General features: G+C 46.2%; 1 protein-coding gene across 1 annotated transcript in view; it reads right to left on the bottom strand.

Moving 5' to 3' along the window:
• Window positions 1–23,386, bottom strand: part of LOC137368886 (complement component C9-like) — an 82,224-nt gene that overhangs the window by 24,116 nt on the left and 34,722 nt on the right. Inside the window, exons 4-5 of the mRNA XM_068029125.1 lie at window positions 21,458–21,599; window positions 10,821–10,959 (exon numbers count right to left, since the gene is read on the bottom strand). Of these exons, the coding sequence (XP_067885226.1) occupies window positions 10,821–10,959; window positions 21,458–21,599 (281 nt within the window). The remainder of the gene's footprint in view (window positions 1–10,820; window positions 10,960–21,457; window positions 21,600–23,386) is intronic.

Genomic DNA, 23,386 nt, shown 5'->3' with positions numbered 1-23,386 from the left:
GAATTCTTTGAGGAAGTAACAATGAGGATTGATGAGGGTAGTGCAGTGGATGTGGTCTATGTGGATTTTAGTAAGGCATTTGACAAGATCTCGCATGGTAGACTGGTCAGTAAAATGAAAGCCTATGTGATACAGGGGAATGTGGCAGGTTGGATCCAGAATTGGCTCAGTGACAGGAAACAAAGGGTAGTAGCCAACGGATGTTTTTGTGAATGGAAAGCGGTTTCTAGTGGCATTCCACAGGGCTCAGTGTTGGGTCCCTTGCTGTTTGTGGCATATATTAATGATTTGGACTTAAATGTGGGAGGCATGATTGGGAAATTTGCTGATGACACAGAAATTGGCCGTGTCGTTGATAGTGAAGAGGATAGCCGCAGACTCCAGAAAGATATCAGTGGTTTGGTTGAGTGGGTGGAAAGTGGCAAATGGAATTCAATCCTGCGAAGTGTGAGGTAATGTGTTTGGGGAGGGCAAATAAAGTTAGGGGATACACAATAAGCGGGAGGGGTAGAGGAAGTGAGAGACCTTGGAGTGCATGCCCACAGATCTTTGAAGGTGGCAGGACAGGTAGATAGAGTGGTGAAGAAGGCATATGGAATGCTTTCCTTTATTGGCCGAGGTATAGAATACAAAAGCAGGGATGTAATGCTGGAACTGTATAAAACGCTGGTTCAGCCACAGCTGGAGTATTGCGTACAGTTCTGGTCACCACATTAAAGGAAGGACATAGTTTCTCTGGAGAGAGTACAGAGGAGATTTACAAGAATGTTGCCAGAGCTCGAAAGTTGCAGCTATGAGGAAAGATTGGATCGGATAGGGTTGTTTTCCTTAGAACAGAGGAGGCTGAGGGGTGACTTAATTAAGGTGTACAAAAATATGAAGGGCCTAGATAGAGTAGACAGGAAGGACCTGTTTCCCCTAGAGGAGAGGTCAATTACCAGTGGGCACAGATTTAAGCTGATCGGTAGAAGGATTAGAGGGGACATGGTTTTGTGAGAGGGAGGTCATGCCGAACAAATTTGATTGAATTTTTTGAGCATGTGACCAGGTGTGTAGAGAAGGGTAGTGCAGTTGATGTAGATTTCAGCAAAGCCTTTGACAAGGTCCCACATGGGAGGCTTATCAAGAAAGCAAATGCACATGGGATACAAGGTAACTTGATACGGTGGATTCAAAATTGACTTAGCTGTAGGAGACAGAGTGTGATGACAGACGGTTGTCAGTGTCCAGTGGTGTACCACAGGGATCTGTGCTGGGTCCCCTATTGTTTGTCATTTATATAAACGACATAGATGACTATGTGGGGAGTAGGATCAGTAAGCTCGCGGATGACACAAAGATTGGCCGAGTGGTTAACAGTGAGGTTGAGTGTCTTGGGTTACAGGAAGGTATAGACGGGATGGTCAAATGGGCAGAAAAGTGGCAGATGGAATTTAACCCTGAAAAGTGTAAGGTGATATACTTTGGAAGGAGTAATGTGACACGGAAGTATTCAATGAATGACCTGACTCTGGGAAGGTCCAAGGAACAAAGGGACCTTGGCGTGTTTGTCCATAGATCTCTGAAGGCAGAAGGGCAGATTAATAGGGTGGTGAAAAAGGCATATGGGACACTTGCCTTTATCAATCGAGGCATAGATTACAAAAGCAGGGAGGCATGTTGGAGTTGTACAGAACTTTGGTAAGGCCACAGCTGGAGTACTGTGTGCAATTCTGGTCGCCACATTATAGGAAGGATGTGATTGCACTGGAGGGGGTGCAGAGGCGATTCACCAGGATGATGCCTGGGATGGAACATTTAAGCTATGAAGAGAGGTTGGATAGGCTTGGGCTGTCTTCACTGGAGCAGAGAAGACTGAGGGGTGACCTGATTGAGGTGTACAAGATTATGAGGGGCATGGACAGGGTGGATAGGGAGCAGCTGTTTCCCTTAGTTGAAGGGTCAGTTATGAGGGGACACAAGTTTAAGGTGAAGGGCGGGAGGTTTAAGGGGGATTTGAGGAAGAACTTTTGTTACCCAGAGGGTGGTGACGGTCTGGAATGCCCTGCCTGGGAGGGTGGTAGATGCGGGTTGCCTCACATCCTTTAAAAAGTACCTGGATGAGCATTTGGCACATCTTAACATTCAAGGCTATGGGCCAAGTGCTGGCAAATGGGATTAGGTAGACAGGTTAGGTGTTTTAATGCATCGGTGCAGACTCGATGGGCCGAAGGGCCTCTTCTGCACTGTATTATTCTGTGATTCTGTGACATGAGGAAAAGCCTTTTCACCCAGAGGGTGGTGGATGTCTAGAATTCACTGCCAGGACCTGGACCTGAAGTGCTGTAACCGGCAAGGCTATGGACCAGCTGCTGGAAGGTGGGATTAGATTGGGCGGCTAGTTTTTGGCCGGCACAGATACGATGGGCTGAATGTCCTCCTTCTGTGCTGTTATTTTTCTATGGTTCTATAGTTCTAAGATGCACTGCAACAAACTCACTAAGGCTCCTTAGACTGCAACTTCCAAACCTGCGACCTCTAACAGCTAGAAGGACAAGGGCAGCAGATGCATGGGAACACCACCACCTACAGGTTCCCCTCCAAGTCACACACCATCCTGACTTGGAACTATATCGCCGTTCCTTCACTATCACTGGGTCAAAATCCTGGAATTCCCTTCCTAACAGCACTGTGGGTGTACCTACCCCACATGGACTGCAGTGGTTCAAGAAGGCAGCTCACCACCACCTTCTCAAGGGCAATTAGGGATGGGCAATAAATATTGACTGAGCCAGCAACCCCCACATCCCAAGAAATCTCAGCCTTGGATTCTTCCTGATGGAATAAAATGCTGGAAACACTCAGCAGGTCTGGCAGAATTGGTCGGCGATGGTGCTGTAGTGGTAATTCGTAATGCAGAAGCCAGTGTCATGCTAGGCCCCCACCTGGCAAGAATGAGGCACATTGATTTTATCATGAACATTGATTTTAAACTGTTACAGGAGTGATGAAAGGACTTGTTAAACCGATCAGCCGAGGCTGGAAAAGACATTTACATATTAACAGACGGTGATTGGAAAGACAAAGGACCATTCCCTGACACATTCAACCTTTGATCACCAGGTATTGTGTGTAAGAGGAGCATTCCAGAGACTGCTAAGGTGATACAATCCAAGATGTGGTCAGACCAGTTAGTCACACGACTAACCTGCTTGGCAACCTGGGTTTTTCTGAATTGTACAGTTTGAACTAAGAGTGTCTGTTTGCTCCTGGACTGAGAAGATCTCTCCTGTCTGGATAGAAAATTGGTTGGCAGACAGGAAATAAAGAGTAGCGATAAATGGGTCTTTTTCCGAATGGCAGGCAGTGACTAGTGGGGTATCGCAGGGATCAGTGCTAGGACCCCAGCTATTCACAACATATATTAATGATTTAGATGAAGGAACTAAATGTAATATCTCCAAATTTGCAGATGACACAAACTGGGTGGGAGGGTGAGTTGTGAGGAGGATGCAGAGAGGCTTCAAGGTGATTTGGACAAGTTGAGTGAGTGGGCTAATGCATGGCAAATGCAGTATAATGTGGATAAATGTGAGGTTATCCACTTTGGTAGCAAAAACAGGAAGGCAGATTATTATCTGAACGGCTATAAACTGAGAGAGGAGAATATGCAGCGAGACTGGGTGTTCTCGTACACCAGTCGCTGAAGGTAAGCATGCAGGTGCAACAGGCGGTAAAAAAGGCAAATGGTATGTTGGCCTTCATAGCGAGAGGATTCGAGTACAGGAGCAGGGATGTCTTGCTGTAATTATACAGGGCCTTGGTGAGGCCACACCTGGAATATTGTGCGCAGTTTTGGTCTCCTTATCTGAGGAAGGATGTTCTTGCTATAGAGGGAATGCAGCGAAGGTTTACCAGAATTATTCCTGGGATGGCGGGACTGACGTATGAGGAGAGATTGAATCGGTTAGGATTATATTTGCTGGAGTTCAGATGAGTGAGGGGGGATCTCATAGAAACCTATAAAATTGTAACAGGACTTGACAGGGTAGATGCAGGAAGGATGTTCCCGATGGTGGGGGAGTCCAGAACCAGGGGTCATAGTCTAAGGATATGGGGTAAACCTTTCAGGACTGAGATGAGGAGAAATTTCTTCACCCAGAGAGAGTGGTGAGCCTGTGGAATTCGCTACCACAGAAAGCATTTGAGGCCAAAACATTGTATGTTTTCAAGAAGGAGTTAGATATAGCTCTTGGGTCTAAAGGGACCAAAGGGTATGGGGCGAAAACGGGAACAGGTTACTGAGTTGGATGATCAGTCATGATCATAATGAATGGCGGAGCAGGCTCGAAAGGCCGAATGGCCTACTCTTGCTCCTAATTTCTATGTTTCTATGTCTGCTCCCATCTCTTTCTCACAAGCCTCTGAATCCACTGAAGACACATAAACCCCAAGAGAGAAAAGACTCCTCCAGCGAACAAGGTTTAAGAAGAATACTGGGCCCCAACGAAAAGCAAGAACTACCTACAATCAAGGACTCTACAGTGAGCTCGAAGAACAGTAACAAAAACTCTTCAGATATTGCATCAAACTTTTCCATTTTATTTTTCTTCTGCTCTTTTCTGTCTCTATTTGCATGTGTGTATTGCGTATGTATACTCGAGTGGGCATCCTGTATCCATAGGCGTTAACCGAATTAGAGCTTAAGTTTAAGTTTAATAAATTTCAACTTTTCTTCTTTAAACCTAAGAAAGCCTGTTTGTGCTGGTTTCTTTGCCTTATAGTTGGAAAGTGGTGAACAAGGATTCACCAAGCGGCAGCTAAAAACACGGTTTGTTTAAAATTAAACCCTGTTACAGTAAGACCAGGTGAAGGCTGAAAGGGAACCCTGGACCTCTTTCTCATCAGTCTAATGCCCTTGGAACACAGGTTTAAATCCCAGCTGGTGGCATTTAAATTCAGTTAATTAGTAAATCCAATTAATCAATAAAAAATCTGGAGTTGTAAGGTAGTCTTAGTAACAGTACCATGAAATCACCAATTGTCATAAAAATTAATTTGGTTCATTAATATCCTTTTGAGAAAATAATCTGCTGTCCTTACCTGGTCTGGCCTACATGTGACTCCAGACCCACAGCAATGTGGTTGACACTTATCTGCCCTCTGAAATGGTCTAGCAAGCCAATCAGTTGTCAAGGGCAAGTAGGGATGGGTAATAAATGCTGGCCTTGCCAGTGATGCCCACATCCCATGAAAGAATTTTTTAAAAATCTGACAGACAAAAGATTACCAACCTCAACTGTTAACTCTGTTTCTCTCTCCACAGATGCTGCCTGACCTGCTGAGTATTTCCAGCATTTTCTGTTTTTATTTCAGATTTCCAGCATCTGCAGCATTTTGCTTTTATATTAATGTGCTGAGGGAACCTCCTATATAAAGACCCCTGAAAGGGGGTTGAGTGGAGTTCTACAACATCTGGCCACATTTACATCACCACCTACTTGGATCTTTTTCAGAAATGTTCCCAGAATACAGATATTGCAACACTGAAAGGATATTGGAGTGAATGAATGGATCTGATAAAGTACTTTAAGATAATGAAAGGTTTTTTATAGGATCAACGCTTCCAATTGTGCATGTCCAAAACTAGGGGTCATCAATATAAGATCATCACTAATAAATCCAATAGAGAAATCAGGAGAATCCTCTTTACTCAGACAATGGTGAGAATGTGGAACTCACTCCTACAGGAAGTAGTTCAGGCAATTGGCATAGATGCATTTAACAGGAAACCAGATACATACATGAGAGAGAAAGGAATAGAAGGTTATGCTGATTGTGCTGATTGGGTTAGATGAAAAGGGGTGGGAGGAGACTCATGTGCAGCATAACACTGGCATGGACCAGGTGAGCCGAATGGCCTGTGCTGTGCATTCTATGTAACTTGATGCAACTTGATACAGAAGAGAGAAACCAGACTGAATGAGGGGATGGACAGATTGAATTATAAGCAGTGATTATGTAAATTGGATATGTTGTTGCTGGAAAAGTGAAGATTGAGGGATAAACAATTGCTGTTTTTAGGACTGTAAAGTGAATAGATAATGTCGACCATAATGAACTATTTCACCTCACCTAGAACAGCAGAACCAGAGGACACGGCCTGCACTTGAAGTGGGAATATAGGAACATAGGAAATAGGAGCAGGAGTAGACCATTCGGCCCCTCAAACCTGCTCTGCCATTCAGCTAGATCATGGCTGATCTTCTACCTCAATGCCATTTGCTCAATCCAAAACTGCCATCCAGAAATAATATTTCAGTGAGTGAGTGGCCAATCTATGGACCAGGATCCCTCAGGAGGTGATGGACACAGTTAGTATTGATTCAGTCAAATAAAAATTAGAGACTTTCAGAAACTATTATTTTTGGACACCCTATATGAGTAATTTGAGATTTGATGTGTGGTGACTCCCAAATGGCTTAGAAGGGACAGATGAACTTGAACCTATGGTTCCCAAAGCTCGCCACCACTGGGGGTTTTCCTTGCCTCTGGGTCTGTTGTAGACTAATTAACAGATGTCAATGGCTATGAATAGTAAACAACTCCATTATCGCTGTATCATGTGATTACCAAATGGTAGAAGGAGAACTAAATGGACCTGGGTTTTTATTGTCCAGTCCCCAAATGTCCTTTCCATGGTCCCAATGTGATGTTTGCGAAGCATTTGCCCAATGTCGTTACCTCAACCTGGTCCTAGTCCAGTTATCCGAAGGCAAAAAGTTTTAGTATGAATTGAAATAGCTGCTTACCTTTACCAGAGTGTAAGGGAGTGAGGCATAGAATCATAGAGTCATAAAGTTATTCAGCACAGAAACAAGCCCTTCGGCCCACCGTGTCTGCACCGAACATCAAGCCTATCTATTCTAATCCCATTTTCCAGCACTTGGCCTGTAGCCTTGTATGCTATGGCGTTTCAAGTGCTCATCTAAATACTCCTTAAATGTTGTGAGGGTTCCTGCCTCCACCACCACTTCAGGCAGTGTGTTCCAGATTCCAACCACCCGCTGGGTGAAAACATTTTTTCTCAAATCCCCTCTAAATCTCCTGCGCCTTACCTTAAATCTATGCCCCTTGGTTATTGACACTTCCGCTAAGGGAAAAAGTATCTTCCCATCTACCCTATCAATGCCCCTCATAATTTTGTATACCTCAATCATGTCCCCCCTCAGCCTTCTCTGCTCTAAGGAAAACAACCCTAGCCTATCCAGTCTCTCTTCATAGCTGAAATGCTCCAGCCCAGGCAACATCCTGGTGAATCTCCACTGCACCCTCTCTAGTGCAATCACATCCTTCCTATAGTGTGGCGACCAGAACTGTACACAGTACTCCAGCTGTGGCCTAACTAGCATTTTATACAGCTCCAGCATAACCTCTCTGCTCTTATTTTTTTTTTATTTCCAAAATATACTTTATTCATAAAAATCTGTAAAAATTACATTGCCAAACAGTTTCCAAACAGCACCAAAATTACAAACATTGCAAGGGAGATCAGTTTCCTTCAATACTGTCATGAGTTTCTTCCCAACCCTTCCGTTTCACAATTGTCATGTCAATTACAGTTTTACATTTACAGCAATTGAGAATATTAACGATACAGTTCGAGGGGTTTCCCATGGATCCAGCCCCTCAGTCCAGCTTGGTGGGGGAACCTTACACTGTGGTCTTTCCCTATTGAGCCTTTGCTGCGGCTGCCCCAAGCTTTAGTGCGTCCCTCAGCACGTAGTCCTGGACCTTGGAATGTGCCAGTCTGCAACATTCGGTGGTGGACAACTCTTTGCGCTGGAAGACCAGCAAGTTTCGGGCAGACCAAAGGGCGTCTTTCACCGAATTGATAGTCCTCCAGCAGCAGTTGATGTTAGTCTCGGTGTGCGTCCCTGGGAACAGCCCGTAGAGCACAGACTCCTGTGTTACAGAGCTGCTTGGGATGAACCTTGACAACCTCCCTGCTCTTATATTCTATGCAAGTATCCCATATGCCTTCCTAACCACCATATCTACCTGTGCTGCTGCCTTCAGTGATCTATGGACACGTACACCAAGGTCCCTCTGACCTTCTGTACTTCCTCAGGTGCTACCATCCATTGTATATTCCTTTGCCTTGTTAGTCCTCCCAAAATGCATCACCTCACACTTCTCAGGATTAAATTCCATTTGCCACAGCCCATCTATATCATCCTGTACTCTAAGGTTTTCCTCCTCACTATTTATGACATCACCAATTTTCGTGTCATCTGCAAACTTACTGATCATACCTCCTATATTCATGTCTAAATCATTAATGTACACTACAAACAGCAAGCGTCCAGCACCGATCCCTGTGGGACACCGCTGGTCACAGGCTTCCAATCACAAAAACAGCCCTCGACCATCACCCTCTGCCTCCTGCCACTAAGCCAATTTTGGATCCAATTTGCCAAATTGCTCTGGATCCCATGGGTTCTTATCTTCTTGACCATATATTGTGGCTGAATATTAATTGGTAGAATGCCTCAGGATAGCAACAAGCTATTCTCACCACATCTGCACTGGTGCCATTCTCCACATGTCGCATCAAGTCTCAGATGCATAGAGTGATACTACTATTCCTGAACAGAATGGAGATGATTGACAGGGAAATTACCCATTCATACCTGGAGACCACTGCTGTAAGAGACTGGGATTGGTTTTACATACATCATTAGTATTATGCAACTATCCTCCACTCATTATATTTTGCTGTAGAAATCACCCTACTTTCATCAGGCGTCATTGCTGCAGTTTTGGTCATGAAGTTTGTTTGGTGTAGTTCATCAAGACTCACCTTAAATAGATGATAGAGACTGTCTGCTCTAGTGCGCTGTTTCAACAGTCTCTGCTTGCTGTAAAATAGACTGTTTTCTGTGAGTCCTGCCTTAAGTCCTATGCCACCTGTGATACATTGCCTGTCACAGTGGTATTAATAGACACTCTTCCAAGTTGAAATTGCAGACAGGGTGGGAAAGTGGAGTTGAAGTAAAAAAATCAGTAATAATTTTACTGAATGGCAGTGCAGGCTCAAAGGGCTGAATGACCTACTCCTGCTCCGATTTATGTTCTGATGGCAAATAACAAACTAAATGTGGGAATTGTACATACTTTGAATGATGGTGTAGGTCTCCCAGGATTTCCCTCCTTCGTTAATCCTTTCTCTACTGCTTTTTTCTCTCTGTTAACTCTCAGATGCACAAGAATGAAAGAGTTCCTTTCGCTCAGAACATATTACAAAATAAACACCATTACAAATACCTGTCACATCCTCACCCAATTTTGTTAAAGTAACTAATTCCATTTAAAATCTTTCATTGACTTTGGTTCAGCAAAGTTTGTTGATATGATTAAAATTGATCAGGAGAAAGCGAGAATAAGTAAGACTTGACAAATGCCCAATACAATCCAGCAGATTGTGCGGGAGCTCTGAATTTACTGACATGGGATTTTGTATTGTTGGGTTCCCGGACTCATGCATTCAAATGTTTTTCTCACACACTGAAGGGAAAGAGTTTAAAGCAGCCAATCCCTGGCCCATCCCATAAACAGACACCTCCCACACCATAGACTCATCCCATTCCATAGACTCACTGCTCGTGCCCATAAACAGGCCAACCCCCAATCCCCCACCCCATAGACATAAGAACATAAGAACTAGGAGCAGGAGTAGACCATTCAGCCCCTTGAGCCTGCTCCACCATTCAATACGATCATGGCTGATCTTCTACCACATTTCCGCTTTCCCGCCTACTCTCCATACCCCTTGATTCCCTGAGAGACCAACAATCTGTCTATCCCAGCCTTAAATATATTCAATGATGGAACATCCACAACCCTCTGGGATAGAGAATTCCAAAGATTCACAACCCTCTAAGTGAAGAAATTTCTCCTCATCTCAGTCCTAATGATTGACTCCTTATCCTGAGATTGTGTCCCCGTGTTTTAGATACCCCAGCCAGGGGGAAACAGCCTCTCAGTATCTACCCTATCCAGCCCTCTCAGAATCTTGTATGTTTCAATGAGATCACCTCTCATTCTTCTAAACACCAGAGAGTTTAGGCCCAATTTAGTCAGCCTCTCAACGTTGGCCAGCCCTCTCATTTCAGGGACCAATCTAGTGCACCTTCACTGCACAGACTTCAAGGCGAGAACATCTTTCCTTAGATATGGAGACAGTACTCTAGGTGCTGTCTCACCATAGCCCTGTATGATTGGAGCAAGACTTCCTTATTCCTGTACTCTAATCCCCTTGCAATAAAGACCAACATTCCATTTGCCTTCCTAATTGCTTGCTGTACCTGCATGTCAACATTCCTTGTACGAGTACACCCAAGTCTCTCAGAACATCAATATTTAAAAGTTTCACGCCTTTTAAAAAGCATTCTGCTTTACTATTCATACTACCAAAGTAAATAATACACAGATCCCTCCCAGTCCACAGACCCCTCATCCCACTGATAGATCCCTCCCATCCAATAGACACTCACATAGACATACACCCTCAGCCTATTGACAGTTCCCTTCCATCCCATTCCATAGACAGATCACAACCCTATAGACAGACTGCTCCACCCCATGGACAGACATCCCCATCTCATGCACAGACACCCCCACCCCATAGACAGATTCTTCCTACCCGTCAGAGCTCTCCCATCCCAAAACAGAACACCTCCACCCAATAGACAGACCTCACCAATCTCTCCTAGACAAGAGCCAGACCTCCAATGTGACATTGTCAGTCAGTCTTTCTCTACACCCGGCCTATATCTTACCTGATAGTAGAAAGTTATAATGTTCCAGGGGAGACGGAAATTGGTCCTTCTGTTTCCATCATAAACTTTGTCACACTGACCGTTGTAGAATTTATTATTGAAGGGACTTCTCCTGGGTTCCATCCCAAACATGTTCACTCTGTAAAATAAGGTACAGCTCAGTTATTCAGTTCAAATCAGCCCATAGTGTTGATGGCTGTGACATCCCTCGCTCTCCAAACTAAATCCTCCCTTTCCACATAAGTTCCCTCTTCATCCACAGACTCTCTTTCTCTACAGACACTCTCTCTTTACAGATTCTCTCTCTCTATACAGACTCTCTCTCTCTCTCAACAGATTCTCTCTCTCTGCCACAGGAAATGGACGAGGTCTTAAATGAATATTTCTCATCTGTATTTATCATGGAGAAGGTCATGGAAGCTTGTGAGTTCAAGGGAGGGAACACCGATCTCCTGGAGCCTATCAACATTACAAAGGAGGAGGTGTTGGAGGTTTTGAAGCGCATTAGGGTGAATAAATCCCCAGGGCCTGACCAGGTGTATCCTAGGATGCTATGGGAAGCAAGGGAAGAGATTGCTGGGGCCCTGGCAGAGATTGTTGTATCATCATTAACCATGGGTGAGGTACCGGAAGACTGGAGGATAGCTAATGTTGTGCCTTTATTTAAGAAGGGCAGCAGGCATAAGCCAGGGAACTACAGGCCGGTGAGCCTGACATCAGTGGTGGGAAAATTATTGGAAGGGATTCTGAGAGACAGGATTTATATGCATCTGGAGAGGCATAGTCTGATTAGGGATAGTCAGCATGGCTTTGTGCATGGGAAATCATGTGTCACGAATTTGATTGAGTTTTTCGAGGAGGTGACAAGGAGGATTGATGAGGGCAGGATGATGGACGTTGTCTACAAGGCCTTTGACAAGCTCCCGCATGGTAGGCTGGTCCAGAAGGTTCGAACACATGGGATCCAGGGTGAGCTAGCAAATTGGATACAAAATTGGCTTGGTGATTGGAGGCAGAGGATGGTAGTGGAGGGTTGTTTTTCAGATTGGAGGCCGGTGACCAGTGGTGTGCCGCAGGGATCAGTGCTGGGCCTTCGGTTGTTTGTCATATATATTAATGACTTGGATGTGAATGTAAGGGGCATGATTAGTAAGTTTGCAGATGACACCAAAATTGGTGGTATAGTGGACAGTGAGGAAAGTTGTCTAAGGTTACAACAGGATATAGATCAACTGGGAAAGTGGGCAAGGGATTGGCAAATGGAATTTAACGCAGACAATTGTGAAGTGATGCATTTTGGGAAGTTAAACCAGGGCAGGACAAATATAGTGAATGGCAGGGCCCTGGGGAGTGTCGTTGAGCAGAGAGACCTTGGGGTGCAAGTACATAGTTCCCTGAAAGTGGCAACACAGGTAGACAGGGTGGTGAAGAAGGCATATGGCATGCTTGCCATCATCGGCTGAGGCATTGAGTACAAGAGTTGGGACGTCGTGTTACAGTTGTACATAACATTGGTTAGGCCGTATTTGGAGTACTGTGTGCAGTTCTGGTCACCGCACTACAGGAAAGATGTGATTAAGCTAGATAGGGTGCAGAAAAGATTCACAAGGATGTTGCCTGGTTTGGAGGGCTTGAGTTATAAAGAGAGATTGGATAGGCTGTGTCTGTTTTCCCTGGTGCGAAGGAGGCTGAGAGGGGACATGATAGAGGTATATAAAATTATGAGAGGCATAGATAGGGTAGATAGCCAGAGTCTGTTTCCCATGGTAGGGGTGACTAAAACTAGAGGGCATAGATTTAAGGTGAGAGGGAGGAGGTTTAAATGGGATCAAAAGGGTAAATCTTACACACAAAGAATAGTGGGTATCTGGAATGAGCTGCCAGAGGAGGTGGTGGAGGCAGGAACAGTAGCGACATTTAAGAGGCATCTGGACAGGTACTTGAATGAGCAAGGCATAGAGGAATATGGAATTAATGCAGGCAGGTGAGATTAGTATAGATAGGCATTATGGTTGGACTGGACGCGGAGGGCCGAAGGGCTGTTTCTTTGCTGCACGACTCTATGACTCTATGCACTCTCCCACACTCTCTATGCACTCGCTCACACTCTCGACAGACTCTCTCCCTCTCTCTACAAACTGTCCCTCTCTCAACAGACACTCTCCCTCTCTCTACAGACTCTCCCTCTCTCTACAGACTCTCCCCCTCTCTCTGCAGACACTCTCCCTCTCTCTGCAGACTCTCTCCCTCTACAGACTCTCTCTACAGACTCTCTCTCTCTACAGACTCGCTCTCTCTACAGACTCGCTCTCTCTACAGACTCTCTCTCTCTCTCTCCAGACTCTCTCTGCAGATTCTGTCTCTCTTTTCCTCTCCACCGACTGTCTCCCTCTCTCTTTCTACAGACTGTCTCTCTCTCTTCTTGGTAGTGTAGATGAACAGAGAGATCTTGGTGTCCAGGTGCATAAATCCCTGAAGGTTGCTACCCAGGTTAATAGGGCTGTTAAGAAGGCATATGGTGTGTTAGCTTTTATTAGTAGGGGGATCGAGTTTCGGAGCCACGAGGTCATGCTGCAGCTGTACAAAACTCTGGTGAGACCGCACCTGGAGTATTGCGTGCAGTTCTGGTCACCGCATTATAGGAAGGATGTGGAAGCTTTGGAAAGGGTGCAGAGGAGATTTACTAGGATGTTGCCTGGTATGGAGGGAAGGTCTTATGAGGAAAGGCTGAGGGACTTGAGATTGTTTTCGTTGGAGAGAAGGAGGAGGAGAGGTGACTTAATAGAGACATATAAGATAATCAGAGGGTTAGACAGGGTGGATAGTGAGAGTCTTTTTCCTCGGATGGTGATGGCAAACACGAGGGGACATAGCTTTAAGTTGAGGGGTGATAGATATAGGACAGATGTCAGAGGTAGTTTCTTTACTCAGAGAGTAGTAGGGGCGTGGAACGCCCTGCCTGCAACAGTAGTAGACTCGCCAACTTTAAGGGCATTTAAGTGGTCATTGGATAGACATATGGATGAAAATGGAATAGTTTAAGTCAGATGGTTTCACAGGTCGGCGCAACATCGAGGGCCGAAGGGCCTGTACTGCGCTGTAATGTTCTAACTCTAATTCTAAAAAAAAAGACTCTCCCACTTTCGACAGACTCACTCTCTGTCGACTCTTTCTCTCACTGCAGACTCTCTGTCTCTCTTCAAAGACTATCTCTCTCTCTCCAAAGACTATGCCTCTCTCTCCAGTCTGTCTTTCTGTCTCTCTCTCCAGACTCTCTCTCTCTCCACAGACCCTCTCTCTCTCTCTACAGACCCCCTCTCTCTCTCTACAGACCCCCTCTCTCTTTCTCTACTGACCCTCTCTCTCTCTCTATAGACTCTCTCTCCCTCTCTACAGACTCTCTCTTTTTCTCTCTCTACACATTGTTTCTCTCTTTCTACAGACTCTCTCTCTCTACAGACTCTCTTTGCAGACTGTCTCTCTTTTTCTCTCCACAGACTGTCCCTCTTTCTTTCTGCAGACTGTCTCTCTCTCTCTATAGACTGTCTCTCTCTCTCTCTCTCTATAGACTGTCTCTCTCTCTCTCTCTACAGACTGTCTCTCTCTCTCTCTCTACAGACTGTCTCTCTCTCTCTCTCTACAGACTGTCTCTCTCTCTCTCTACAGACTGTCTCTCTCTCTCTCTCTCTCTCTATAGACTGTCTCTCTCTCTCTCTCTCTCTATAGACTGTCTCTCTCTCTCTCTCTCTATAGACTGTCTCTCTCTCTCTCTATAGACTATCTCTCTCTCTCTCTGTAGATTGTCTCTCTCTCGCTCTCTCTCTCTATAGACTGTCTCTCTCTCTCTCTTTCTCTCTAGACCGGAGAAGTCCACATATGGCCCGCCAATGCTTTCCATCCAGCCTGTGGGTGTAAACTGTACCCAGGCCGTTCCTCATCCTCGTCAGGGCTCCGTGACAGGAGATGGGATATTTCTCTTTGTCTTCTTCTTGCAGAGCGGCCTTTTAACAACATCGCAACTTCGGACTATTTCGGGGTTTTCCGACTTTTACACAAGCCCGCCAGAAAACCCCAAATCTTTCTCAAGTTAGGAAGCACGTCCCTGCTTCAGGAGCTGTGAAACTGACAATGCTATAGAAACATAGAAAATAGGAGCAGGAGTAGGCCATTCGGCCCTTCGGGCCTGCTCCGCCATTCAAAAAAGATCATGGCTGATTGTCTAATTCAGTATCCTGTTCCCGCTTTCTCCCCTATCCCTTGATCCCTTTGGCATTAAGAAATATATCTTTCTCCTTCTTGAATATATTTAATGACTTGGCCTCCAATGCCTTCTGCAGTAGAGAATTCCACAGGTTCACCAGGAGGAGATTTCTCCTCATCTCAGTTCTAAATGGCATACCCTGTATCCTGAGACTGTGACCCCTAGTTCTGGACTCCCCAGCCATCGGGAACATCCTCCCTGCATCCAGCCTGTCTAGTCCTGTTAGAATTTTATAGGTTTCTATGAGATCCCCTCTAATTCTTTTAAACTCTAGTGAATATAGGCCTAGTCGACCCAATCTCTCCTCATACGTCAATCCTGCCATCCCAGGAATCAGCCTAGTAAATCTTCATTGCACTCCCTCCATGGCAAGAACATCCTTCCTCAGATAAGGACACCAAAACTGCACACAATGTTTTTAAACAAATGACCAACCACAAAGCTGCTGTGCTGAGCTCTCCCACTCAGTGTAACTGTCAGAGAGAGAGAGAGAGACGGGGGGAGCAGAGAGAGGGGGGGGAAACGTAGATGGGGGGAAGAGAGAGAGAGATGGGGAGAACAAAGAGTGGGGGGACAGAGAGACAAGGGGGACAGAGAGAGACAGAGGTGGGGGGACAGAGAGAGAGAGAGGGGGACAGAGAGAGGGTGGGGGGAACAAAGAGAGAGAGGGGGGACAGAGAGAGAGTGAAACAAAGAGAGAAGGGGGACAGAGAGCGGGGGAGACAGAAAGAGAGAGGATGGACAGAGAGCGGGGGGGCACAGAAGAATGAGAAAGGGTGGACGGGAGAGACACGGAGAGCGAGGCCAACACAGAGAGGGGGGAACAACACAGAGAGGGGTGAACACAAGGAGAGATAGAGAGGCAGAGATAGAGAGACAGAGAGAGCGATCAAGATCACTCCTGACAAATGGACATCTATCAAGAATACTCTGCATCGCTGCAACAAGTGTGCGCGCAAACATTGACGACTTGTGCAAGCAAAAAATCCCAGGTATCTCACTAAATCAGTGTCCAACATAGGGATAAGAAAGTAAGTCAATAAATTAATCTTCTCGTTTAAAGCTTCTTCACAAAAATGCGCATTTGTTGTTTTGCTTGATAGTAAGATAATTTTTTGCTGCCTTTATCCTTCTGAAATTGTCTCACTGGTCCCCGATGTAAGACAAAAATTGTCATGTGGCCCCGTACCCTAAAAGGTTGGACAACCCTGCTCTAGACTGTCTCTCTCTACTGACTGTTTTTCTCTCTACTGACAGTCTCCCTCTCTTTCTCTACTGACAGTCTCCCTCTCTTTCTCTACTGACAGTCTCCCTCTCTTTCTCGACTGACTGTCTCCCTCTCTTTCTCTACTGACAGTCTCCCTCTCTTTCCCTACTGTCTCCCTCTCTTTCTCTACTGACGGTTTCCCTCTCTTTCCCTACTGACGGTCTCCCTCTCTTTCCCTACTGACAGTCTCCCTCTCTTTCTCTACTGACGGTCTCCCTCTCTTTCTCTACTGACAGTCTCCCTCTCTTCCTCTACTGACGGTCTCCCTCTCTTTCTCTACTGACAGTCTCCCTCTCTTCCTCTACTGACGGTCTCCCTCTCTTTCTCTACTGACGGTCTCCCTCTCTCTCTCTACTGACAGTCTCCCTCTCTTTCCCTATTGACGGTCTCCCTCTCTTTCTCTACTAACGGTCTCCCTCTCTTCCTCTACTGACAGTCTCCCTCTCTTTCTCTACTGACAGTCTCCCTCTCTTCCTCTACTGACTGTCTCCCTCTCTTTCTCTACTGACAGCCTCCCTCTCTTCCTCTACTGACTGTCTCCCTCTCTTTCTCTACTGACAGCCTCTCTTTCTCTACTGACAGTCTCCCTCTATTTCTCTACTGACAGTCTCCCTCTCTTTCTCTACTGACAGTCTCCCTCTCTTCCTCGACTGACTGTCTCCCTCTCTTTCTCTACTGACAGTCTCCCTCTCTTTCTCTACTGACAGTCTCCCTCTCTTCCTCTACTGACTGTCTCCCTCTCTTTCTCTACTGACAGTCTCCCTCTCTTTCTCTACTGACGGTCTCCCTCTCTTTCTCTACTGACTTTCTCCCTCTACTGACAGTCTCCCTCTCTTTCTCTACTGACTGTCTCTCTCTACTGACAGTCTCCCTCTCTTTCTCTACTGACGGTCTCCCTCTCTTTCTCTACTGACTTTCTCCCTCTACTGACAGTCTCCCTCTCTTTCTCTACTGACTGTCTCCCTCTACTGACAGTCTCCCTCTCTTTCTCTACTGACGGTCTCCCTCTCTTTCTCTACTGACTTTCTCCCTCTACTGACAGTCTCCCTCTCTTTCTCTACTGACAGTCTCCCTCTCTTTCTCTACTGACAGTCTCCCTCTACTGACGGTCTCCCTCTCTTTCTCCACTGACAGCCTCCCTCTCTTTCTCTACTGATAGTCTGCCTCTACTGACGGTCTCCCTCTCTTACTCTACTGACAGTCTCCCTCTCTTTCTCTACTGACGGTCTCCCTCTCTTTCTCTACTGACAGTCTCCCTCTCTTTCTCTACTGACAGTCTGCCTCTACTGACGGTCTCCCTCTCTTTCTCTACTGACAGTCTCCCTCTCTTTCTCTACTGACAGTCTCCCTCTACTGACAGTCTCCCTCTCTTTCTCTACTGACAGTCTCCCTCTCTTGCTCTACTGACGGTCTCCCTCTCTTTCTCTACTGACAGTCTCCCTCTCTTTCTCTACTGACGGTCTGCCTCTCTTTCTCTACTGACAGTCTCCCTCTCTTTCTCTACTGACGGTCTCCCTCTCTTTCTCGACTGACTGTCTCCCTCTACTGACAGTTTCCCTCTCTTTCTCTACTGACAGTCTCCCTCTACTGACAGTTTCCCTCTCTTTCTCTACTGACAGTCTCCCTCTACTGACAGTTTCCCTCTCTTTCTCTACTGACAGTCTCCCTCCCTTTCTCCACTGACAGTCTCCCTCTACTGACAGTTTCCCTCTCTTTCTCTACTGACAGTTTCCCTCTCTTTCTCTACTGACAATCTCCCTCTCTTTCCCTACTGTCTCCCTCTCTTTCTCTACTGACAGTCTCCCTCTCTTGCTCTACTGACGGTCTCCCTCTCTTTCTCTACTGACAGTCTCCCTCTCTTTCTCTACTGACAGTCTCCCTCTCTTGCTCGACTGACAGTCTCCCTCTCTTGCTCTACTGACAGTCTCCCTCTCTTTCTCTACTGACGGTCTCCCTCTCTTGCTGTACTGACAGTCTCCCTCTCTTTCTCTACTGACAGTCTCCCTCTCTTTCTCTACTGACAGTCTCCCTCTCTTTCTCTACTGACGGTCTCCCTCTCTTTCTCTACTGACAGTCTCCCTCTCTTTCTCTACTGACAGTCTCCCTCTACTGACAGTCTCCCTCTATTTCTCTACTGACGGTCTCCCTCTCTTTCCCTACTGTCTCCCTCTCTTTCCATACTGACAGTCTCCCTCTCTTTCTCTACTGACGGTCTCCCTCTATTTCTCTACTGACAGTCTCCCTTTCTTTCTCTACTGACTGTCTCCCTCTACTGACAGTCTCCCTCTCTTTCTCTACTGACGGTCTCCCTCTCTTTCTCTACTGACTTTCTCCCTCTACTGACAGTCTCCCTCTCTTTCTCTACTGACAGTCTCCCTCTCTTTCTCTACTGACAGTCTCCCTCTACTGACGGTCTCCCTCTCTTTCTCTACTGACAGTCTCCCTCTCTTTCTCTACTGACAGTCTGCCTCTACTGACGGTCTCCCTCTCTTACTCTACTGACAGTCTCCCTAACTTTCTCTACTGATGGTCTCCCTCTCTTTCTCTACTGACAGTCTGCCTCTACTGACGGTCTCCCTCTCTTTCTCTACTGACAGTCTCCCTCTCTTGCTCTACTGACGGTCTCCCTCTCTTTCTCTACTGAGTCTCCCTCTCTTTCTCTACTGACAGTCTGCCTCTCTTTCTCTACTGACTGTCTCCCTCTCTTTCTCTACTGACGGTCTCCCTCTCTTTCTCTACTGACAGTCTCCCTCTACTGACAGTTTCCCTCTCTTTCTCTACTGACAGTCTCCCTCTACTGACAGTTTCCCTCTCTTTCTCTACTGACAGTCTCCCTCTACTGACAGTTTCCCTCTCTTTCTCTACTGACAGTCTCCCTCCCTTTCTCTACTGACAGTCTCCCTCTACTGACAGTTTCCCTCTCTTTCTCTACTGACAGTCTCCCTCTCTTTCCCTACTGTCTCCCTCTCTTTCTCTACTGACAGTCTCCCTCTCTTTCTCTACTGACAGTCTCCCTCTCTTGCTCTACTGACAGTCTCCCTCTCTTGCTCTACTGACAGTCTCCCTCTCTTTCTCTACTGACTGTCTCCCTCTCTTGCTGTACTGACAGTCTCCCTCTCTTTCTCTACTGACAGTCTCCCTCTCTTTCTCTACTGACAGTCTCCCTCTCTTTCTCTACTGACGGTCTCCCTCTCTTTCTCTACTGACTGTCTCCCTCTCTTTCTCTACTGACAGTCTCCCTCTACTGACAGTCTCCCTCTATTTCTCTACTGACGGTCTCCCTCTCTTTCCCTACTGTCTCCCTCTCTTTCTCTACTGACGGTCTCCCTCTCTTTCTCTACTGACGGTCTCCCTCTATTTCTCTACTGACAGTCTCCCTCTCTTTCTCTACTGACGGTCTCCCTCTCTTTCTCTACTGACTGTCTCCCTCTCTTGCTCTACTGACAGTCTCCCTCTCTTTCTCTACTGACAGTCTCCCTCTCTTGCTCTACTGACTGTCTCCCTCTCTTGCTCTACTGACAGTCTCCCTCTCTTTCTCTACTGACGGTCTCCCTCTCTTTCTCCACTGACAGTCTCCCTCTCTTTCTCTACTGACGGTCTCCCTCTCTTTCTCTCCTGACAGTCTCCCTCTACTGACGGTCTCCCTCTCTTTCTCTACTGACAGTCTCCCTCTCTTTCTCTACTGATAGTCTGCCTCTACTGACGGTCTCCCTCTCTTACTCTACTGACAGTCTCCCTCTCTTTCTCTACTGATGGTCTCCCTCTCTTTCTCTACTGACAGTCTGCCTCTACTGACGGTCTCCCTCTCTTTCTCTACTGACAGTCTCCCTCTCTTGCTCTACTGACGGTCTCCCTCTCTTTCTCTACTGAGTCTCCCTCTCTTTCTCTACTGACAGTCTGCCTCTCTTTCTCTACTGACTGTCTCCCTCTCTTTCTCTACTGACGGTCTCCCTCTCTTTCTCTACTGACAGTCTCCCTCTACTGACAGTTTCCCTCTCTTTCTCTACTGACAGTCTCCCTCTACTGACAGTTTCCCTCTCTTTCTCTACTGACAGTCTCCCTCTACTGACAGTTTCCCTCTCTTTCTCTACTGACAGTCTCCCTCCCTTTCTCTACTGACAGTCTCCCTCTACTGACAGTTTCCCTCTCTTTCTCTACTGACAGTCTCCCTCTACTGACAGTTTCCCTCTCTTTCTCTACTGACAATCTCCCTCTCTTTCCCTACTGTCTCCCTCTCTTTCTCTACTGACAGTCTCCCTCTCTTTCTCTACTGACAGTCTCCCTCTCTTGCTCTACTGACAGTCTCCCTCTCTTGCTCTACTGACAGTCTCCCTCTCTTTCTCTACTGACTGTCTCCCTCTCTTGCTGTACTGACAGTCTCCCTCTCTTTCTCTACTGACAGTCTCCCTCTCTTTCTCTACTGACGGTCTCCCTCTCTTTCTCTACTGACTGTCTCCCTCTCTTTCTCTACTGACAGTCTCCCTCTACTGACAGTCTCCCTCTATTTCTCTACTGACGGTCTCCCTCTCTTTCCCTACTGTCTCCCTCTCTTTCTCTACTGACGGTCTCCCTCTCTTTCTCTACTGACGGTCTCCCTCTATTTCTCTACTGACAGTCTCCCTCTCTTTCTCTACTGACGGTCTCCCTCTCTTTCTCTACTGACTGTCTCCCTCTCTTGCTCTACTGACAGTCTCCCTCTCTTTCTCTACTGACAGTCTCCCTCTCTTGCTCTACTGACTGTCTCCCTCTCTTGCTCTACTGACAGTCTCCCTCTCTTTCTCTACTGACGGTCTCCCTCTCTTTCTCCACTGACAGTCTCCCTCTCTTTCTCTACTGACAGTCTCCCTCTCTTTCTCTACTGACGGTCTCCCTCTCTTTCTCTACTGACGGTCTCCCTCTCTTTCTCTACTGACAGTCTCCCTCTCTTTCTCTACTGACAGTCTCCCTCTCTTTCTCTACTGACGGTCTCCCTCTCTTTCTCCACTGATGGTCTCCCTCTCTTTCTCTCTCTGCTGCTGTTATACATAAATGAGGATTGATTTTATCCTAACCTTCCCTGGGAGAATGGTGTTGCCTTTTTATTATGCCTCACATATCCTTGCTACTTACCCTGACCCTGCAATCTGTCCTATTTCCAAAGGCTCTATGTCTTTTTTACAGGGGGACCTGAATGATTCACAGTTGTCCTCATCACTGTAGTCACCACAATCGTTATCATCATTACACTTCAGTCTCCTGCTGATACATCGTCCTGGAGAGAGAACAAACACAGAACATTAGTAGATATCTGAATCCCAGTGCTAAATCTAAAAGTACAAACTGTTTCAGACTCCAATAACCTCTTGTCGAGGGATGAACCACACAAGGAAATGGAGACAATCTTGCTGCAGTTCCAGAATTCACCTATAGAGAGTGAACATGCTTTGCAATTGTACCTGTTGTTAACATTAGCACAGTCCCCAATATACAACAGTAGACACAATATGACAGTAAAACACAGTTTCATAGACAGTAGTGTATGATGTACACAATGTACTGTACAACAGCATACTATGTATAATATGCAATAATACACTTTTATACTATAACTAACATCTAATATAAAATGATTCTACATAACACACAATCTACAATTTCTTTTATTCATTCTTTGGATGTGTGTTTCGCTCTTTAGGAAAGCTTTTACTGCCCATCCCTAATTGCCCTTGAGAAGGTGGTGGTGAGCTGCCTTCTTGAACTGCTGCAGTCTATGTGGTGTAGATACACCCACAATATAGTTAGTGAGGGAGTTCCAGGGTTTTGACCCAGTGACAGTGAAGGAAAGGCGATATAGTTCCAAGTCAGGATGGTGTGTGACTTGGAGGGGAACTTGCAGGTGGTGGTGTTCCCATGCATCTGCTGCCCTTGTCCTTCTAGGTGGTAGAGGTTGTGGGTTTGGAAGGTGCTGTCGAAGGAGCCTTGGTGTGTTGCTGCAGTGCATCTTGTAGATGGTACACACTGCTGTCACTGTGCATCGGTGGTGGAGGGAGTGAATGTTGAAGGTGGTGGATGTGGTGCCAATCAAATGTCCTGGATGGTGTCGAAATTCTTGAGTGTTGTTGGAGCTGCACTCATACAGGCAAATGCCTTGGAAATGGTGGACAGCCTTTGGGGAGTCAGGAGATGAGTTACTCGCTACAGAATTCCTAACCTGTGACCTGCTCTTGTAACCACAGTATTTATGTGGCTGGTCCAGTTCAGTTTCTGGTCAATGGTGACGCCCAGGATGTTGATAGTGGGGGTTGCAGCGATGGTAATGCCATTAAATGTCAAGGGGTGATGGTTAGATTCTCTATTGTTGGAGATGGTCATTGCCTGGCACTTGTTTGGCGCGAATGTTACTTGCCACATATCAGCCGAAGCCTGAATGTTATCCAGGTCTTGCAGCATATGGACATGGGCTACTTCAGTATCTGAAGAGTAGCGAATGGTGCTGAACATTGTGCAATTATCAATGAACATCCCCACTTCTGACCTTATGATGGAGGGAAGGTCATTAATGAAGCAGCTGAAGATGGTTGGGCCTAGGACACTACCCTGAGGAACTCCTGCAGTGATGTCCTGGGACTGAGGTGAATGATCTCCAACAACCACAACCATCTTCCGTAATGCTAGATATATCACCAACCTGCAGAGAGTTTTCCCCCTGATTCCCATTGACTTCAGTTTTGCTCGGGCTCCTTGATGCCATACTAGGTCAAATGCTGCCTTGATGTCAAGGGCAGTCACTCTCACCTCACCTCTGGAATTCAGCTCTTTGGTTCATGTTTGAACCAAGGCTGTAATGAGGTCAGGAGCGCCTGATGGAACCTAAACTGAGCGTCAGTGAGCAGGTTATTACTGAGCAAGTGCCGCTTGATAGCACTGTCGACGACCCCTTCCATCACTTTACTGATGATCATTGGTAGACTGATAGAGCAGTAATTTGCCGGGTTAGATTTGTCCTGCTTTTTTTGTACAGGACTTATTTGGGCAATTTTCCACAGAGCAGCGTAGATG

Source organism: Heterodontus francisci, chromosome 4, assembly GCF_036365525.1.
Source record: "Heterodontus francisci isolate sHetFra1 chromosome 4, sHetFra1.hap1, whole genome shotgun sequence".
Classification (NCBI taxonomy): Eukaryota; Metazoa; Chordata; class Chondrichthyes; order Heterodontiformes; family Heterodontidae; genus Heterodontus; species Heterodontus francisci.
The sequence above is the reverse complement of the archived record's forward strand: the minus strand, read 5'-3'. Positions and strand labels throughout refer to the sequence as shown.